General features: G+C 37.6%; 2 protein-coding genes across 4 annotated transcripts in view; both read left to right on the top strand.

Moving 5' to 3' along the window:
- Positions 1–1,332: 1,332 nt before the first annotated feature.
- Positions 1,333–8,415, top strand: LOC116301601 (uncharacterized). 2 transcript variants are annotated; one of them, XM_089035021.1, is made up of 10 exons: positions 1,333–1,394; positions 2,315–2,386; positions 2,487–2,555; positions 3,081–3,152; positions 3,508–3,582; positions 4,332–4,510; positions 4,831–4,971; positions 5,421–5,716; positions 5,894–7,172; positions 7,623–8,415. In XM_089035021.1, exons 3-10 carry the CDS (start codon positions 2,524–2,526, stop codon positions 7,799–7,801), a joined length of 2,253 nt encoding a protein of 750 aa, XP_088891147.1. In that variant the 5' UTR covers positions 1,333–1,394; positions 2,315–2,386; positions 2,487–2,523; the 3' UTR covers positions 7,802–8,415. The 2 variants fall into 2 exon arrangements, with proteins under 2 accessions (XP_088891147.1, XP_088891148.1); XM_089035022.1 differs by lacking the exon at positions 1,333–1,394 and having other exon boundaries at positions 2,362–2,386; positions 3,113–3,152.
- A 1,558-nt stretch (positions 8,416–9,973) lies between these two features.
- LOC116301621 (protein bark beetle) overlaps positions 9,974–21,919 on the top strand; it is a 33,491-nt gene continuing 21,545 nt past the window's right edge. The window contains exons 1-7 of one of the 2 annotated variants that reach the window (XM_089035014.1): positions 9,974–10,228; positions 11,631–11,730; positions 12,065–12,586; positions 13,579–14,051; positions 14,139–14,385; positions 15,839–18,766; positions 19,026–21,704. In XM_089035014.1, the coding sequence (XP_088891140.1) occupies positions 11,631–11,730; positions 12,065–12,586; positions 13,579–14,051; positions 14,139–14,385; positions 15,839–18,766; positions 19,026–21,704 (6,949 nt within the window). In that variant the 5' untranslated portion in view covers positions 9,974–10,228. Of the gene's footprint in view, positions 10,236–11,630; positions 11,731–12,064; positions 12,587–13,578; positions 14,052–14,138; positions 14,386–15,838; positions 18,767–19,025; positions 21,705–21,919 lie in introns of both variants that reach the window. The other variant, XM_089035013.1, reaches the window with a different exon arrangement.

The following is a 21,919-nucleotide window of genomic DNA, read 5'->3' as shown; positions in this document are numbered from 1 at the left end:
CGTCAAATAACATAATTAATGCAATCGAATAAAGTTTAAGATGCCTCCGTAGGCTTTAGAAAGTCTTGAAACAGTGGGTAATAGAATTTTATAGCTGGTGTATTAAACTCGATTCGCCATTCTCATCAAAGACCATGGGCCAAGGATTTACTTTCTTATAAACTGATCGCGTATGATGATACCATAGAAACGGTGCCTCAAAATAACTCAAAGGGTTTTTTTTAATCAAGAAAACCCCTAGTTTTTCACGGTTAATTTTCAAAACTTCGTATAATTAAAGTTCAATAGGTTATTTTTCAAATGGAAAGAAAGCATAAGATTAATCGGTAACACAATCTAAAATAACGCGAAATCGGGATTTTGATTTATAAAAAAATTGTGTAATACCGCATGTTATACTTTAATTTGCCGACTTACCTTCTTTTAAAGTATGAAATTTCAACTTATTTTATTTGATAGCTTATTCATGTATGATGTTATATATACAACTACTTTTTAAACGTGCAACGTGCTACATGCAACATGCAACATGCAACATGCAACATGCAACATGCAACATGCAACATGCAACATGCAACATGCAACATGCAACATGCAACATGCAACATGCAACATGCAACATGCAACATGCAACATGCAACATGCAACATGCAACATGCAACATGCAACATGCAACATGCAACATGCAACCATGCAACATGCAACATGCAACATGCAACATGCAACGCGCAACATGCAACATGCAATGAAAGCTTCAACAAACGTTTGCAGCTGTATTCGTTAACAAGCCCAATCTCAAACCCAAATTAGGCTATTGTGACTTCTCTAACTAAAACATGATCAAAATCAATATTATCAAATTCATCTGTTTATTTATTTATTTTAGTTACCTTGGACACAATCTCCTTTGGAACAGTAAATATGAAATACTAAAAGCAATGCAGTATCTTATTTTCTTGTGAGTAGAATGCTAATGCTAAATGACGGTGGCAAAAGCAAGCGGCGACATTAAAGGAATGTATTTTGTTTACACGAAAAATGACAATACAACAAACACAGCACAAAACTAAACAATCTAACGTACTTCAAAATGTCTTATGATATATATTTTTAAAGAGCTGTTATCATCATGAAAGTAACTTTTGGTATATAATTTGCTAAACAAGACCACATTTCGTTGTCATCGCGTGAACATCTTTAGCATTAGTTTAAATTATATGATTTTATATATTAAGTTATATATCTTACATGAATTTTTTAAAATCTTGATTGTTAAACGAGTGAATTGTTTTAAACGATTCTCAATTACATTTAATATTCAGGGACATCAGTTTCAATCACTTAGCAAAAATAGACAAAGAAATGTTCAAGGGAGCAAAAAGAATATTGTTCTTGTAAGTCATCATTAGTATGTAATGTGAGGAAAGTATAATGACATACAAACCTACAAACCTACAAACCTACAAACCTACAAACCTACAAACCTACAAACCTACAACCTACAACCTACAAACCTACAACCTACAACCTACAAACCTACAAACCTACAAACCTACAAACCTACAAACCTACAAACCTACAAACCTACGAACCCACGAACCCACAAACACGCGAACCCGCGAACCCGCAAACCTACAAACCCACGAACACGCGAACCCGCGAACCCGCAAACCTACAAACCAACAAACCCACAAACCTACAAACCTTCAAACCCACAAACCCACAAACCCACAAACCCACAAACCCACAAACCCACAAACCCACAAACCCACAAACCCACAAACCCACAAACCCACAAACCCACAAACCCACAAACCCACAAACCCACAAACCCACCGAAACCCACAAACCCACAAACCCACAAATCCACAAACCCACCGAAACCCACAAACCTACAAACCTACAAACCTACAAACCTACAAACCTACAAACCTACAAACCTACAAACCTACAAACCTACAAACCTACAAACCTACAAACCTACAAACCTACAAACATCGCAACGATCAGAGTGGTTTTATTGCAAAAAGTTTGGATTAGATGCTGACGCTATTCAATGTTCGATAAGAGTACAGACCATAGAAAAGGGACCTCGATTTGTTTTTAACCTAAAAAAATTCACTAACACGCATTTTCCCGACGTTTCTTTAGCGATCAAAACAACCAACGGAAAGAGTGCACGTTCGTTGACGTCAACTCATTTGTCTGCCCTCTTATTGATTATGACAGATAGCCAATCAGCGAGCGAGAAATTAACAATTTGTGGCAAAAACTGATTATTCGTTTTCATTGTAAAACCTTTTCCTTGTAACAGGTCTGCGACAAGTGCTGTTATTACAGAAATCGAAGGCTTAGCATTCCAGAAACAGAAATCCCTATATTATCTGTAAGTTATTTATTCAATGACCTTAACTGATTATTTGAAATATACTGATTATAGTGTAAAGCTTTCCTAACAGCTTTATATATCTTTATTGGTCTTTCAGATTTTTGGATGGAAACAAGCTAACAAAGACATAAAAAATGTTTACTGGAACCAAAGATATTTTCCTTATGTAAGTTGAATTAGAAACACCCATTTTTCATAGTTATCTGGCCTCTATTGATAATGGACACCAATCTTGTTCCATTCTAGCATAGTTTTGAGTGTGTGTGTTGGGGGTGGGGGAGTGCGGGGGGGGGGGGGGGGGGGGGTATCTTGGCAGGGGAAATCCAACCTTCCTGAAAATTATGAAATTGAGGCAATTGCATCGATTAAAGTCAGACCAAGGCATTAGAAACTCCTAACAAAAATCATTTTTGGCTTTAAATGTGAGGGAGGGGAGATTGTTGGGGCAAGTTCCGCTGCTTCCTTGGTCTTTATCTTAAACCCTGTATAACTTATCACGGAATTAAGGATCAATTGCATTATACTTAAATACTTGATATTTTTTTCTGAACCGCGATGGTGAAACAGCAAACTTTTATATTCTGTTTCAAAACCACAGCTAAATATTTTCGAATCTATATCATTTTTGTAGTGTGCTCATTAAATAGCCCATGCGTTAAATCCCATGATAATGTTCTTCTACGCTTTTCAGAAGTCTTACCAATAACCCTTTGAACATCATAGACCAAGGAGCATTCAAGGAAATGAAAGGATTAGAAACCATGTAAGTTCTGATATTATAGATACTTACTGATGTAAGTTCAAGATCAAAAAATAACAAGACTTAAGCACGAACGTTTCGAAGTAGTCGTTACGTCTTCACTAAATAAAGTCATGACGCGATTTTGAAAAATCTATACTAAAATTTAATTCTTATCTAATTCTTTGCTTTTGGTAAAATAGTTCTTGTTGTTATATGCACACAGTGTAGCAAACACTTTAAAAGCTTTACACAGTAAACATCTTACATATATCGTAGAAAATGCTTGAGTTTGCTCACGTGCCAAAAATAAGATTAAACGGAGAGTTTGAGAGGAGTATTTTACTATACAGTTACGACAAAGTTTTTGAATTTTCAGCTATCTTATCAACACTAACCTGCATGTGATTGACATTGGTTCAACATTTGGTTCACCAAGGACAAGCATAGTTCTGTAAGTACTGAATAATGGCGTTTATCTTGAATCAAATTTGGGTGAATTTGTGATCCTCACCATAACATACGATCCCACAAGAAGTCCGCCGGAATTGTAACAACCAAGCCATTCCAAGTTATTAGCTGTTCAAGAGTTGTAGAAATGCGTTGTATTATTGGACTATTTTAGGGACGCTTCATTAGTAAATTGACATTTTATGCATCAAGAAACGAAAGTTTCAAGTTTCAAGTTTCCTATCACTTTTATTTCATTCTTCACCACAGCAAGTGAAAAATACGTATGTGAGTAACCAGCTGAACGGTGAACGCGGCGCGCAAAGCATGAGTGGACAAAATGACCGGCCCTAGAACGAAGCAAACATGGCAGTAAAGTGATTTTATTATTATTCTTCGTTTTCATATTTCTCTTCCTTATAGAAACCTTTACTGTATTTTAGTAAAACTAAAACAGAAAAATAAGCAAAAGTTGGGTTACAGTTGCCTGGGAATAAGGGCCTGCGGCAAAACAGTTAAACGCGCTGTGATTGGCTGAAACAAAATTCAACGCTTACAGGAATAAAGTGTCTGATACAGCCCCATGATGCAATGCGGCTTGCAACTCCGGAAGGGCTAATAAATAATACTAATAATAAAGGAATCCAATAATTTTCCCATTATTATTACTACTACTACTACTATTTTCATCTTTTCCCTGATTTTATTTTAGTACACCAATTAACTATTTTTATTTCGTTTTCTTTTCTTCAGTTCAAGCACGAAAATGAATATGGGAATGATTTCTTACAAATTCATTCGTTCTTTTTTGACGAGTTTCGGCTACACATGTATTCCACATAGTAATATAAAAGATCTATGTATTCCATGTGATCAGGGACATTATAAAACCAATACCTATGGCGAGCTCAAATGTCAAGAATGCCCACCGGGTAAATTTGTTTTTGTACGAAAACGTATATAAAAACTTTATTTTATAACTATCCCGTTACGGAGGTCTTTCATGCCGTAATGACGGTGACGGTGACGGTGACGGTGACGGTGACGGTGACGGTGACGGTGACGGTGACGGTGACGGTGACGGTGACGGTGACGGTGACGGTGATGATGATGATGAGGATGATCATGACCATACTACTCATAATAATTTGATGGTCTGATGATGAAGATAAGATAGATAACGATATTAATAATAATAATAAAGATAGCGACATAATGATAATAATAATTATTATTATGATAACTTTGTAAGGTGGTTTTTATCAAGACGCGATTGCACACGTTGGCGAGATTGTGTACGGTCTTGGTTGTAAACAGTGTCCTGCAGGATCCTACGTCAAGCCGGAAAATGCTCCTGGGAAAACAATGGAATCGTGCTCTGCTTGTCTTGAAGGTGAATATTCACTCAGAGCAAGGGTGGATCCAGCCAAAATTTTAGGGGGGGGGGGGGGGGCTAATTGCGTTTCTTCCTTCGACACAAAGGAAAACTATAAAAAGAAGCATCTAATTCTTCGGTTTTGTTTTGTTTTGTTTTTCTGCTGAAGGAGGGCTTCAGCCCCCCTCCCTCCCCCCCCCCCCCCTTTCTGGATCCTCCCTTGCAGAGTGACTACTTTGGCTGCATTTTTATACGACGCATTTCATGAGAGAGAAAAAACGAACATCAGTCTTTCAATAGCTTGTACCATAAACAACTCAGACTTTTATAGAGAAGTAGGCTATAAAGACATCAATTTTTTATTCAATTATTAAATAATTATGAAAGCAATGATACACCTGAGACCTATTTAACGTATTTCACCTGAACCTTTTTTGTCACTAACGTATACGAGTTCTTATCCTCAGGAACCAACCTACAACGATTGGCTGGATTCAGAGCCTGTCCTTGTCTGGATAACTACTTCCGTCTGGATCGTTTTGGCAAATGCGCAGCATGTCCAATTGGATATCAATGCAAAAACGAAACTATCAACTTACTTCCTGGATTCTACTGGATTTGGAAGGATGAAGAAAACAAACAGAACTACATCATGTTTTCCATCAAGCTACAGGAAGAGCACAAAGACCTTAACAATAGCTGGCATACATTCAATGGATCAATACCGAAGGCCTATCCTTGTCCATTTATTGGATCGTGCAAGGTAAGAGGAAGACGTTAATATGATATAAAAGGCATTTATATATCTGTAACTGATGAAACAGTGCATTTTCCAATCAAACATATTAACCATCACATTGAAATGTTGTAAAAGCATGAAATTCTTCTGAAAGTGTCTACCGCTATGAATTAAGGGTATCTACGTTTGTGGATATTTCAGGGAGGAATAGATAGCAAATGTTTCAATGGATACGAAGGTCCTTTATGTGCTATATGCTCTAGAGGCTATTACAGGATGTTCTCTGGATGCAACAAATGCCCAACTTTATATCTTTTTGTTGGCCAGTGCTGTGCTGTAGCAATTGTGGCTGGTATATTTGTGTTTGCTATAATCAAAGACAAAAAGTCTAATCGTGCTAATAGACGTTCAGTAAGTGACACTGTCTTCAGTAGTTTCAAGATTGTGATTGGATTCTACCAAGTGACAAGTGGTACTCTCAACGCCTATTCTTACATCAAGTGGCCTGCAGCACTCACCAAGTTGATGAAGTTTGCTGATGTTGTACAACTGAACATTTTCAAACTCGTTCCATTGGAATGCCTGAAACAGTCTATAAGGTTAACGCCATACGCCGGTCTTGTGGTTTATATCTCTTTAGATGCCATGGTCATTCTGATTGCAATTCTATATTTCTTCATCCAAAAGGCCCTTACAAATATCAATCGTGATAACAAGAGGCTTTCCAAATGTAAAGCAAACTGCTATCGAGCAGTTTTCTTGTTCATTTTCGTCACTTATCCTGCTACTTGTGAGAAGGTTTTCCAGGTTCTGCCATCCAGTTGCCATAAAGTGTGTGACAATGAGCAAGGCTGTTCATGGTATCTACAGTCCGACTATTCATCGAAATGCTTTACAAGTTTCTATAACAAATTTGTCATCTTGGTCTACTTTACACTCTTGATTCCCATCGGATTTCCTGTTGCCACGACGTTCTTCTTGTGGAAGTACTGCAGAAACAATGGACCAGAAGAGAGCGACATTGAAGATGAAGGTAGTGACAAAGTACATCTTGAAGTAATGAAGAAGCGCTGCCAAGATGATGCTGCCGGCCATGAAATATCAGCTGGAATGAGGTTTCTTTACGAGAACTACAGTGAAGATTGTTGGTACTGGGAGGTAATCGAGCTTGTTCGTAAGGTCATCTTCACCTCAGTACTGGTTTATTCCGGTCAAGAGGGACGATTATTTCTTGGGGTCACCGCCATCTTGTTTGGTTTCTATGCAGTGTATTTTGCTCACACACAGCCTATTCCACATTTGTTTGACAAATGGCTTCATCTGGGTGCTCTGATGGCTACCATGGCCAACCAGTTCATAGCGATGCTGCTAAAGATCCCTGCAGAAACAGTTTCGACTTTGGTGGATGCGGAGAGTGACGCCATTGGCATTACCGTTATGCTGATGTTTGCCAATCTCTTCGTTGTTATTGTTATTGTAGGTAAGTCTATAATTGACATATTAACCATAATTGGCACTTAAGTAGTGTTTTTTAACTTTATAGCCACCTTTTGGTAGCTGGCTATTGAGCCTATGAGCTATTAATGGTATCTTACATAGGGTATTGATAATGAAATCTATAAACTTGATATTACTTTGGTATCTTTGATGGTTGCCAAACAAGAAGATCGATGCATATTAACTACCCTACAAGATAATAGATAAGGAGACTTGCCTATACCTTGCCGTTAGCCGTTCGACAAGACACTATTTAATCATTTATGTAGAGTATCTTTCATGGTTTAAAAATCTACAAAGCGACGCTCGTTTAAAGAAAACATTCCGTAGTATTTTTTAGGGGTATTTTGAAAATTCTCGACGAGCATCCTACCCGTTCTCTTTCGTGGTTCAGGGACGTCTGGTAACCGTTTTCATCATCTTTGTATTCCAGTTCGCTATGTGTACGGTGTTTACTTCACAATGCAAGCCATCAGAGAGAACCCAAAATGCGATCTGTCATGTGTTCTCTCAGTGCTCCAGGTTGTAAACTTTGGTCAGGGTCATGAATTGTCCACAAAAAAAGGCAAAAAGACAGGACGAGAAGACAAGATTGAGCCCAGTAATATATAAATAGAACTTGATAAAATACACATACAGTGAAACCCCTCTATACCGGACCCTCAGTATACCGGAATTCTCTCTAAACCGGACAAAAGTTTTGGTCCGGAAATTTTTCCCATATATCTTTTGTAAAATAAACCTCAGTAAACCGGAACCTCTCTATTCCGGAAACCGGACGATAATTTCGGTACCAAACGCTATTTAACAATAGAATTCAACCCCGTTAGTCCGGAAGAACGTACACTTGTTTCAGAACTACCGTCACTAGCGTATTTGCGGGTGTAAAAGCAAAAGCTTATCATTAGAAATATTTAAACCAAACACACCAAACATTTAATATAAGAGCAAAGTAAAGCCTACAAAATTGGTGTAGTTTTCAGCTATGAGTGATTCAAAGGCTCTTTGCGAAGAAGTACAGTACTGATATCCTTCTATGGCAGCCTCTTGATGTATAGTACCAGTGTAGCTTTCACTGTATTGCAGTTCATAGTCAGTGTCAAACACATTTAGCACTGGTGGTAGTTCTGACTGCATTAAAAAGGACTGTCTGGCTAATTGAGATAAACTTGAATACAACTGATTTCCAATATCCATAATTAACATGAGGTCATTGGTAGAATTAACTCCTTGCTTGTTAATGTAAATCAAAGAGCACAAACTCATTGCAACACACTGTCGTCCAGAATTTTCCAAATACTAGTTCATTACCTTGGCTATAAGGTACTGTTATTGTTTTGCTAGGGTCAATGTACATTGGAGCAGGACTAGGGTTCTTCTCTATGTCTGTACTCAGTTTAAATTTACAATAATTTGGCATTTGGATCTTAGTCTTGTGGAGACACATCAAACTATTACAAGTAAAAAATGATAAATACCGACTAGCTCTATGATATTTCGACTTCATTATCACTTTATAAACCTCGTTAGAGCAGTTAAACAAAAGCTTCTTTTCATGTTGTGTGACTTTATTTAAGCTCATTCTCTTAGTATTCAGCTTACATTAATTTTTTGTAAGTTTTCTAACCTTCACATAACAATAATGAAGCTTGGAAGACTTCGGTATACTTGGACGAATACGTTTGAAGATAAAGTCTTTCAGCTTTCTGCTTTTGTTTCTCAGACTTTTCAGAGTTCGTACTGGTATTCTGCTGGGTTCACAATCATGTCTACGTAGGTTTACATGAGACAACTGATTTGGTTTAGCATGATTTTATAGTCAGCGACGAAACCTTGAAAAAATCCGCCATAGCTCGTCCATGTGCTTATGTGCAACATAACATACAACTTACAACATACAACTTGCGCATGCGCTTTGAACGCAACTGCGATTTCTTTGAAAGCCCGAGTAAAAACATTGAAGAGCCGTAATTCATACCAGAACAGGTAATGACGTGAATGCACATTTCAGCTGACTTTGTTGGTTTAGCTGACAAACTAATGCATACTATACAAGTATGCCTATAGCAGCAGAGTAATGATCTTTTTACCCTAGAAAACTGAATTCATTCTCATGTAAATCAGAATCAATTGTCAATGCCTTCTGTCATAGCTGCCATCACGTGATGGAGCAAAGCTTCTGTCAAAATTTTTAAAATCTAGATTTTTCAAGAAGCAAACTTTTATTCAGTTTAACAGTCTTAGTAACTTCCAATTCTGGTACCTGGTTACTTTTATGTTTGTCCGTAAGAGAGAAAAACACAGATAAAGAGAGATATGGAAAACGATGGAGAGTGACACATGATATGTTTACTACGTTAATGGAATGAGGAAGTAGCTTCTACTTTTCTGCCACTTTTGAGTAATGTGTTGCAAATCACAGCTCAAAAACACGAATTGTGAGTAATCAGTACCAAATTTTGTGAGAATAGCTCCTACAGAACTAATTTAATTAAAACAAGCTAGGGAACAAAACGAAGTTTCGTACTCATAAAACTATATGTATATTTACTTAAATGGCAGCTGAGTTTACTGAAGCGAGGTCAAGCACACACGTTCACTGAAATTGATTTCATTTCTGTTTAATGATACCGATTTTTAATTGGAAAGCTTCAGGTATTTCTCTGTTATATGATCAAAGGATTTTTATATTTGCATTCCGAAACGTGATCGAGACTTACTTTATGTATTAAGAGGTCAATATTATAAGTCACTTGTATTTTGGTTAGTATCTAGTTACCATGGAAATCAAGAAGAGGCACTCCTAGTTCGCATACTAAGTACACGAGAATCAAAGAATCTAATTCTTGGGTATCCAGAGGTTTCGGCGTTCACACAGCACAGTACAGTATATACACAAAATAACCTTTATTAACGAAACGCAGGTCCTTGTTTTCTTCGGCGAGTCTAAACGTTTAATTCATGTGGATAGAATGTAGTCCTTTCAGATAAGACGAGGATTTCTACTCGGCTAACAAGGAACTACTTCGACGCCAAAAGGTACGAGGTACGTTACGTTGTATTGGTATATTTTAGACTGTAGCTGTTAGCAAATTGTTTAGCACTTGTGCTTAGTTTCGTTAAACATATAGTTATTGTAAATGTTTCCGCCTGCTTGGGCTCTAATACCGAAAGACGCCATTCTTGATTTTTGCATTCATGTGCACGCAAACAGAAGGGGATTATTTAACAAATATTCGCCGAAGGCGAAGTGAATATCGGGGAATGCTTACCGAGACGCGACTCGGTTTTAGTATTATTTATTATTATTTATTATCATAGTATTATAGAATTTAGTAATAACGGAGAGATCTCCGTTATCTCAGAAAGCGACACAAATCGACAAAGGAGCGTGCTCGCGCGCGCGTTATATTCCAGTTTCGAGTTCTCTTTTGCTCAGCCTTAGTCTCGGTTGTGCGTTAAAATATTAAGCCATTCAACCAAACCCGTGGAATTTAAATTGTGGTAACGTTACGTTCCGCAGTGCGTACATTCCATTCTATACAAAGAATACATTTGTACACAATCGAGGCTAAGACTGAGCAAAGGCGAACTTGAAATGCGGAAGTATATCCACATTGTTTGCTTTTTAAAAGCCCTTTTAACTTTCTCTTCAGACGTTTTCTTTTTTCCAAAGTCTGAGCGCATATGAAAATTTGGACACAGCGGATCAAGTTTACTTACATTGACCTAGGAATTTACTAACAGCGCCAAAAGATATGAGAATCTGTCGAGTTAGAACAATAGAGACTGGAGAGAAATCTTGGAATTAGATACACAGGCAACGCATGACCTCGAGGATTTACTAGGCCAACATCATCAACATTGCCTCGCAAAAAAGAAAACGTATACGATTCCAAAACAACCTATCTTTTGTTACTACAACAAGAAAAAATGCTAGAGTATTGAAGTTTGCCTTTAGGGTTAAGGGAAACGGCAAAAAATATCAAACAAGCAAAACAGCAACAACAAAAAGAAAGAAAATCGAGCAGACAGACAAACGAACAATTTTACAAAATAGCGACAATATGGATTTGGTGCATGCCCCAACAGTACATAAAATCGTTCATTCTTTGCTGCTGATAGTAGATTACCTAATTTGGATTAAAGAACGTTGCTCCCATTTATAACAGCCAGTATTTCACAATATCAGCGGCCTGTGAGGCCAGCATAAACATTTCTAAGATTGAGGCCTCAATTCTTAAAACTTATACCAAAAGTATAGGTTTATAAGGGCGATCACTGTTGTGACCATATTTTCCATATAACATTTCAACCGATCCAAAGAAGCCTTGTTGAAGTTGATATTTTAATCTAAATCTAAATTGGATAGTACAGCATTTGGGTGATGATTCCTATAAGAAACTTGACTTAATAAGTTGCATTATAATATTTTATACAGATGAACGTTATCCAGATTGTTTTGTTCCTGTTCCTTTCCACGAGTCCATCGATGAATGAAATTATTCCTCCGCATGGCGTGAACTCCACTGCTCCATCAGGTTAATTTTTTTCTTTTTTTTCTTTAATTGTTTTTATCACCATCCTCATCATCATCATGGTCGTCATCGTCGTCGTCGTCATCGTCATCATCATCACCATCATCACCATCATCATCATCCTCATCATCATCATTATCATCATCATTCACATCATCATCATCCTCATCATCATCATGGTCGTTATCGTCGTCGTCGTCATCATCGTCATCATCATCAGCATCATTATCATCATCATTATCATCATTATCGTCATCATCATCATCATCATTCACATCATCATCATTATCATCATCATCATCATCATTATAAATATCATTATCTATTTTATTTGTAGTTCTTGGTGGTGAGCTTTTAGGAAACGTCACGTTATCACCAAGTCAAGGATCATTCACAGTAGAAAGAGACGCAGTGGTTCCAGAAGGTTCAACCCTGACGATCATGCCTGGAGTGCAAATCTTTTTCCTTCCTGATACTGGTTTAAAAGTTATTGGCTCCCTTATTGCCAAAGGAAGTCCCGAAAGCAAGATTTCGTTTTCATCATTAATTCATCCCAATGCAAGTTCCAACGCCAGTTTGTACTATGGAGATGGAATACGACTTGTGGGTGGAAACGCTTATGATAATGGAAGACTTGAAATCTTACGTAACGGTCAATGGGGTGTTATTTGTGCCGATAACTGGCTTCCGAGTAGCACCGATGTAGCCTGTAGACAGCTGGGATTCTTAAGAGCAAAACGGTTTTTTAAAGCTGATTTTGATCGCACGAAACGGTATATGATGAGATCTGTTATATGTCAAGGTTCTGAGGTCAACCTACTTCATTGTCCACATACTGCGCCGTGGTTTTCCTGTTATAGTAAGTACATCTAACATTGTGATAAAGTGCGATTGTCCTTTAAAAAAACCTTCTACGAGATTGAAACACACGCATTTTAACAGAGATGCGCAATTTCAAATGATCAAAAATTCTGCGTATTTCATGGCTTTTCTCAGCATTATCTCCCCAGCTTTATTTGTGCATCAAGAACAACGCAAGATAATTTTTTCTGCAATTCTTAAGCAACGCTCTATCTCTCTTGCTCTCATGTTGCCTACCAAGCCCGAACATGCACTATGGGCGATGTGAATACCATCAGCGAAAGGTCTCAACGATATGGAATTTTCTCAAACTTGAAAGATTTTAACTGCACGTTTTCCAGCATAATTTCTTATGTGTTGGCATTATTCACTAAAGAGATAGAAAACGGGCTCACGTCCTATGTTGAGTTATATAAACACTCGGGAAAGTGTGAGAACCCGAGAGAAGTGCTAGGAAAAGCATGAGTTGTAGGCGATATTTATTCAGATATTATAAAATTTTGTTTCATTTCCAAACGAACTAAGGAAGCTGATCCTGTCTTCGAAGTATATAAGCATTTCGTTTCGAGAGTCTTTCTCTTGTCACTACGTTTGATAACTTTCTTGCATGATTGTATTGCAGCTTCTATTCCTGATCCAATATTCATTGTTTTTTCACTTTCAAGTTAGAAAGCAAAATTTGTGACTATATTGGAAAATTCTGCATGCACTTGCTGACTTCATTTCCTAACGATCTATATTGAGTTATATAAGACAGTAACTGACCAATCAGAGGGCGCGTTTTATTTGAATTATTTTATACATATGAATATAATACATTTCAAGCTTGGTGAGCAGCATGCAACATGTGGAATAAAACTTTCACCACCTTTTTTTGAAATAGCTGTTTATCTGTTCACCCAAATTAAGCCTTCTACCCCCCTCCTTTCTATCCTGAACCGTACTATTCTAAATACCATACCATTCATTAATTTTTTGATTTGATGGTAGGCTACCAAATTGGAATCGAATGCGAGTACCTGCAAAGTTATCTTCAACAACAAGTAAAATGGCGAGGTATGTCCTTCGAGATGACGCCCAATTCTTCATCAGCATCCGTATTGAGGCATGTCAACATCGAACATGCCCTTCTCGCTTTGAACATCACACACAAAGCCCCTACAATGAGAAGCATCACTATAAGGAACTGCTTCAACGGTATCCAAGCAAGTGAGATTAAGAACAAGTTTGAATTGACTGATAGTCAGGTAACCGACAACGTCTTATCTGGGACAAGAATAACCAAGTCACACGTAGACATTCTGATTCAAAATTCTTCATTTATAAGGACAGCCATGGGAGTTGGATTTTCCATTGAAGATGATCTTGTCGCAAGTGATCTTTGCACTTGGAATCAAAGTTGGATATCAAAGTACCCCTTACTTTTAAACACTTCATCGAAAAGTTACGTACATTGCACTAAAGTAAGTAGGACCAAATCTTGTTTTTTTTTTTCTCTTTTTAAAAATTATTTCTACTATTGAGTATTAATCCCATCATCTTACCTGTAGATCATCCAAGCCGACGAAAACTCCACCTTGGCCTTACATTATCGCAAGATTACTGGCTCCTCATTTTGGTTCGATGTTTTTAGCAAAGATGGCCGTGGTAACTGGACTTTGATATCTAGAGTAAATGAAAACGACGCTGGTAAAATGAGCAAACTCGTTACAAACAAAACAAATGCCCTAAAAATTTCATATTCAAACAGTCAAGGAACCAGGAGCAGCGTTGAATTTATGATCGTAAATATGAAAGGTACTTTTGTTGAAATTCATTGCAAAATAACACTATGACGTCACATCAAAACAATCTATTGTTTTAACGCTAAGGATCATGGTCGCCAGAGGGGGCAAAATAGCTGGTTAATTAGACGGGGAAAGATGATAACAGATAAATGTTGTACTAAATATCCTAAACGAAAGAAAATTTCGCCTAAATTCCTATCATTCTTGCCCATGTAAACAAGCTGTGACATCATAATGTTTAGGTCAATTCCAGACAAGTATATAATGGTTAACGAATTAAATCTCTTTGAACTTTAGAATAGGGATTTTCCTTGTGCTTTCAGTACTGTGTGTTTGTGCCATTTCGTGCACTTGAAGAAAGTTAACTAAACACGAAACAGAGTGAAAGCAATGAAATCAAACTTAAACATGAGGAAAAGCTTAGACGTTATCGACAAAACGTGAAAATGAGTGATTGCGATTGGCTAAAGTTAATGTGATACTGATTTTGCCCTCTCCTGATTGGCTAAAGTCTTTTTTTGTCGATTTTAAATTTTGTTTAAGTGGTCCTGGTTAGTGCGTTCCCACACGAGTAAGTCTTGATCTACAGTATTCCTTCAAATCTGTGCCAGACATTGCCGGCTTTATGGGAATATATATTTTTCCGAATTAGTAAGATATCGCTGTGTTTCTTGATTACAGACTTATTTACTCAGGGTTAATCTCCTTTCAGCGTCAGACAGAAATACCAACAGTAACTCGTAGCAACTTGAATTATTACAAAAAACATACAAATTTCAGGCGCGCTTATTGACTATTTTTTTATCACACACCACTTTGACAATGTGATGACGCAATCTATCTGCAATAAAAAGACAAAAACTGATGTCAATTTGTTAACTTTATAATTACATACTGGCCTAGGGGTGTAAACTTTTAGAAAGTGAGAACAACAAAGTTAAATAGGACAGAACACTAAATAAACCTCATTTCTCAATCTTTTGACGTTAAGATTTTACAAATCTTTTTGGCCAAACGCAAGTCGTATAATAACTCTCTCGTTAGATGACACATTTAACAAAACGATAGGTATCCGCCGCAAAAGCCTAGAAAGGTCGTAATTTTAATTATTTGATTTACATATCTTAAAATACTATTATCAAAATCAAACAAACCTACGAGACGATACACCGTTTTCTCATGGTTGCGTGCGCATCCAAATTTGAGGAACTTGACGGGCCACTCATATACCAAAACAGGAGCTTTATAATGAGAATTATCATACTTTTCTATAAAATATTTTCGATAAGAATTCATAAAATTGTTTATTCTCCTCTTTTAAATAGAAAGCTAGCTTCTCAATTTTACTGAATACCCGTTTTTAAATTTTGTGACCCGTCAAGTTGGATGCCCACGCAGCCTTGAGAAAACGGTCTATTGTATACTTCTGAGTCGAAAACGTGATGATTTTTTATCTTCTACAGAAACGAAATCTGCAATAATTTCTGACTCCTCATTTATTGATAATGGCCTTCATGGAGCAAAAATCGTGGACTTTGTTGGTATTCTTCAGATGAACAACACGAAGGTAAACGAAAACAAGCTTGACGGTGTACACATCAATGGGCTGTATGGAGAACTTAACCAATTTAACTTTGATGCTGCAAATAATACTCAAAGTGGTGTTTATTTAGAGCGCGTTTCAGGGATGGTCACAATCGCATCAATCAAAATATTTGGCAATGAACAGGACGGTATTAAAACCTACAAAGGCACTGGAATTTTGTCGATCAAACAAGGATTAGTCAGGGGGAATGCAAGACACGGAGTTTACATTGGATCTCAGAGGGATACTGACATTAATTTGTCAAATTTGGAAGTTTCTCAAAATAAGGAGAACGGACTGTTTCTAGAGGAAACATCAAATGGCTCGTTAATGTTTACAAACATTAAAGCAACCCTGAACGAAAAGTCAGGTACATATGTTATAAGGTGTTCAACTCCAGTGGTTATTGAAAGAAGCTCCGCAAATGAGAATGGTGGCCATGGATTCTATTTTCAAACGCAAGGTGGCTCTGTTAAGATTTTGGAGTTTACTGCATCTCGAAACCAGGAAAGCGGGCTTCGTGTTGATGATGGCAAATCTAGCTTGTTTATCGAACATGGTATTCTAAAGAAAAATAACAAGCATGGATTTTACTTGAACAATCACGGTGGAGAGATTTTGATGGTCAACGTAAGCATCATCGAAAACAAAGAAAGAGCAATAAATGTGTATGAGAATTCACAAGGAAACCGCATAACATTGTTTTCAGTGTATAAGTGTTATATTTCCGGAAGCAAAGTTGGTTTAAAGTTAATGATTTCTTGCGCCTATAAGTTTGATAGCGTAAGAAACGTCAGCATCCGGCTAGAAAGTAATACTTTTGCCAACAACACACTAGAAACATTTGGTTTCTATGAGGAACATACTTGCTATTACTCAACAACGCCTAGACGAGTTTTTATCGATGCAGTAAACAACACTTTCATACGCAATAAGAAGAGTGTTATCCACATTGATTGTCCTGGTATTTTTGCTCTACAAGGGACATTAGCCTCAAATGCATTTCTTGACAATTTGGGCAAGGTCGTAACTGTAAGGGAAGGAACCAACTGTGGCGATCGACATGAATATCCAATAAAAATACAAATTACCTCAAACAGGTTTGAAAATAACACGGGTCAGTACATGGTCAACATTGATTTGCAGCCTTGGTATACCATTCGCTCCGCTGTCTTGCGACTCAACTCCTTTGTGATGAACAAACAGACCAAACTGCCCTCGAGATTTTATAGCAGAATGACTGAAGACGCGGTAATTGTCTTGAAAGAAGGAACATTTCATATAGTGCACAATTCCTTCGAAAATCCCAACTTTAACTATCAAGTCGCAGCCGCTCTTGTTGCCCATGGGCGAGTGGTCAACGCAAGCCACAACTGGTGGGCAACTGTCGATGAATGTCGTATAAAAAGTCAAATTTTTGACTATGAAGATAGACTGGATCTCGCCAGAATCGAATACTTTCCTTTCCTAGGAAGTAACTACAGCCATAATGCTGTTTCATTAAATTCCAGCAGACCGTCTTGCTTTTTGAAGGACATGGCAATTGGAGGAACATTAGACAAGCACTTACAACTTAACACAACCACGACAGCTTATATTGTGACAGCAGATATCGTTATACTGCCATCAGGCTCACTTGGCATTAAATCTAACGTAACTCTTAAATTCCCTGCTAGATCTGCCTTCGTTGTTCAAGGAAGCTTGAAAGTGTACGGCAAAAAAGACGAAACCGTCAAGTTTACTCTAGACGAGGTCGTTGAGATAATAAGACTCAAAGATAGATGGTACGGCAATGTGGAGATTAAAATCAACAATACATGGATGACTCTATGTGCCAAGAGAAACTTTAACTTTCATCCAAAAATGGTCTGCAACCATTTTGATATGGAGTATAAAAGCTATAGCCTGTATTATCCAAGTGGAAAAGAACATGGATTTATCAACGACTTCAATTGTGACCCCAACATAGCCCTGGACATGAGTTCATGCAACTATGAAAACCTTAGCTATACCCCAAGTTGTGACGATTATGTCTTGTATCTTCGATGTAAGAGACCCTACTGGTCGGGTGTTCACCTTGCCATGACTAAAGGCAAAAATAGTCTTATGCACCTCGAGATCCACGAAGGGGGTCATAATTACAGAACAGACCTCAAAATAACCTCAGCAGCTTTAAGAGTGGATTTTGATGACCACGTCCTGAGAGATATAATGGTGAAGAATTCAGAATCTGTTGGTGTACAGGTTTTGTATTCAAATCCCTTCAAAAGCGTGCCTACTTTATTTAGTTCCTTGGTAGAGGGTACTGAATCCAACGGTTTGCACATCAGTTTTTCCCATGCAGCTCTAGATCGTGTTAACATCATAGATGCTAAAGGCAACGGTCTTTATTCAAAAAGCTTGTGGAACGATCTTGACATAGACGCACGAAGAATGTCAGACCCTGCGTTTATTCACCACGTCTCTAATTGTAGAGAAAAGTCAATATTCATCCAAGAGGGTGATTCAAGATATTTGATCTTTTCTCCATTTGGAGAAACGGCACCATCAACTTGCGATCAAGAAGTATATACGACGAACAGATCAAAGATTGCTCTGCAAATAATCTACAAAAATATAAGATATTATTCCTATTACTATGACAGTGTAAATGTAAATAGTGGTGGAAAACAATGGAAGTTGGAAGATCTTTCATGGGAGGACAGACCTGTTCTATATGCCAATACCTCAAGCATGCATCTCCGTTTTATGAAGTACTATGCTTACAGCCCAATGCTCGTACACCTATTGGCTTTCTCTCTAAATGGTGGGTAATTTACGATACGTTACATTAGCTTCTAGCTTGCTAGCATATTATATCCTAACGAGTAAATTTAAAGAAGTATTCATTTATTTCCCTATTCATTTTGAATAATGCAATTTTTGAAAAATTGCTAGCGGTTTTCTTGCACCTTAGCATGCTATTCTTTTAAATATGCTGACAAATATTTCTTACAGTTTTTTTCGTAATTGTAACAAAAATTGCACGAGTCTTGTCACTGTTTTGCTGTCTCTTTTACCTGCAGATACGAATGGACATATGACGCAATATGGGAAGATTTCGATCGAAAACTGTGTTATCGAAAATACTTCAGGGAGTGGAATTTATGTTCATGGTCCTCGTACGGAATCGATTTTCATACAAAACTCCACCATTCAAGGCAGTGCTAAGAATGGCATCGAAATAAGATCATCAATCACAAGTCTCTTTGTTCAGTCATCAACCATTGCACGTCATCTTACGTGCGTCTTATTATATTCCCTAAACGGCTATTACAATGAAGGGATTGCCGGTAAAATCCTAATCTCAAAAAGCGTCATTTCGAAGTGTAGCAACAATGGACTGTATGCATGGGCTTCGGGAAGTAAAACTATAACTATAGAAGACTCTTTAATGTCACAGATCACTGGAAATGCGGTTAATTTATATGGAAGATATTCCCAAACTTCTCTTTACGTCATCAAATGCAGATTTCATGGGAATAAACCAAATTGTGTTTATGCGTACAGCGAAAACGATATGGGTTCTGCAATTGAATTTCATGTGACAAACAACAACTTTTCCAATAATGCTGGGCCTGTCGTCAATATTCAACGAGCTACGTCCCTGGCAAAATGGCTCATCGAAGGAAACATTTTTTTTAATAACTCTGATTCGTCAGCAATTTCAATTGGAGTAGATTTTCCCCATGCAACGTATACAATCAAAAATAACAGGTTTATTTCAAATCGTTGTAACAAAGACGCTGTCATAGACCTGTGTTATAGCGCTCGATTTGTAGCCATTGATAAGAACACGTTTTTAGGAAACTTCGGACCTGCAGTTATTTTGAAAACAGCCGTTGCATCACTACCTTTACAAATCAAAGAAAATACGTTCATAAACAATCTTTGTCATGGCTGTCCAATTCTGAAGTTTCTTCGCATTGAAAAGGACCTTATCCTGGAGAACAATACCTTTACTAACAATACTGGCCAGGTCATGATCTTTCTTCAAGCTGCTCACGAGATAACTGCCAGTACACTCATACAAAAACTGTCTTTGACTGACAACGCTATCAAAGAAAGCCACCCTAGTGCCTCAGTGTCTTCAAACGCTGAGCGATGTGTTATTAATGTTAACGGCATCTTATTCTTTAAAGACGTCAAATGGAAAAGGAATAAAATGAGCAACTCACAATTTGACTTTGAGTTGTGTCTTCATACCCTTGGCTTGTCTCAGCTGCCTCAATTGAACGCCAATGAAACATGGTGGGGAACGAACGAAGACATCTCAAGAAGAGTTCTCAGTTTTGATATGAACTATGAATACGGCATCGTCCACTATGGACACTTTCTTGCCTTAGAAAATAAGGTATTGAAAACAAAAGTGTATGACGCTGAATCAGCATTCGATGAGTTGTTTGGAAAGTCAATACTCAGGGGAAGGATACATAAATCTATGACCCTCCGACGCCAAAAAAGCCCTTTCAAGGTTCTTGGAGATGTTACAGTGATTCCCAACACCGTGCTAACAATAGAACCTGGAGTAACTGTTCAGTTAGCACCATACGCGAGTATATTAGTGCTTGGAACACTCATTGCAAGAGGTGATAAAGAACGCCACATAACTTTCAAGCACATTGAGAATTCCAAGAACACTGAAGTACTTCCATTTGACATTCGGTTAATGGATGGGGATTTTCCTTGGCACGGTCGATTGGAAGTTTATCACGATTCAAGTTGGAAACCGATATGTACAGAGAAGTGGATAAGACAGAACGTCATTGTAGCCTGCCGTCAGCTTGGTTATGATGGTCCAAATTGGGACGTGAGCCCAACGAGATTCGGTAATACAGAAAACAATCTGACGTATCCTCTTGAGTTACGTTGTTTGGGAAATGAATCATCTATTGCAAAGTGCTCAAAGAATTCAACAGGTCAAAACACCCATCGCTGTCAAAGTGTTGTTGGATTAAGGTGCCATGGCAAAGAATGGGGATCTATTCGTTTTTCACGCCCTCCGATTGAAAAAAGCAGTGCAAGTAACGGTACATCAGTTCTTGAATACGTTGACATTATGTACGCTGGGAAGAGGAAAAGCTCAAATACCTCGGCTATTGAAATAATTCGAAGAGTTCCAATCATAAGACATATCAAAGTGTTTAACTGTTCCTCTGGGGGCATCACCATCGTTTTACCAGACGAAAACCACAAAATTGAGAAGAGTCAGTTCATAAATACTGGAGGAACAGGAATAACAGTTATGGAAAACACGAAATCCTTTGTCGTTCAAGATTCTTACATATCTGAAAACAATAATGGTCTTCTTTTTATTCGTTGGGATGATCGATTAATCAGCTCGTTCGTAGGACAAGATGGAGTATTTTTGTGTGATAATAAAATGCAAACGATAGATGTCAAAGAAAGCGAATTCCTTTATTTTGTAACGCCACCAGCTAAGGGTTATACAAATGATTATCCCACAGTCAAATGTCAAAAAAGACTTCGAACTGAAAGAGGCATGGGAATAATTATTAGAGTTTTGAGTGTCAAGGGGTCACAAACCCTACGTGTTCATGTTGGTCAAACTGACATAATAAACACTAGAACTTATCGTTGGAAGGGTTACTCTTTATACGTCGATTTTGAGGAGGTACAGGTGACCTGGAAAGGAACATTTTCCTCGCAAGTTGTACTTCTCGCTACTGCAATAGAACTCAAAGGTACGTATACAGCTATTTCGAAAAGGGATGGCGAAGTTTTAAAACCACTGAAGAATTCGAAGTTGATCCCCAATACCATAGTGCTGAAGTTTGAAGATGAACGAGAGTGCAAAATGCCTTCTATTCCTATGAAAATATGTGGACCGTGTAGCACTTATGAAATACATGAAGATATAGAAATATAGATAAGTTATAGTGCTTGGGAACGAGGTTAT

Source organism: Actinia tenebrosa, unplaced genomic scaffold, assembly GCF_029948245.1.
Source record: "Actinia tenebrosa isolate PJP-AT-01 unplaced genomic scaffold, QUT_ActTen_1.0 PGA_scaffold3__52_contigs__length_22856419, whole genome shotgun sequence".
Classification (NCBI taxonomy): Eukaryota; Metazoa; Cnidaria; class Anthozoa; order Actiniaria; family Actiniidae; genus Actinia; species Actinia tenebrosa.
This window is presented reverse-complemented; position numbering and strand designations above follow the sequence as displayed.

What these genes read in the sequence shown, in the direction of transcription:
- LOC116301601 (XM_089035021.1), top strand. Translation starts at nt 2,524, where the DNA reads ATGTTTACTGGAACCAAAGATATTTTCCTTAT. An exon ending in ACCAAAGATATTTTCCTTAT is followed by an intron (nt 2,556 to 3,080) that starts GTAAGTTGAATT and finishes TACGCTTTTCAG; the next exon opens with AAGTCTTACCAATAACCCTT. An exon ending in ATGAAAGGATTAGAAACCAT is followed by an intron (nt 3,153 to 3,507) that starts GTAAGTTCTGAT and finishes TTGAATTTTCAG; the next exon opens with CTATCTTATCAACACTAACC.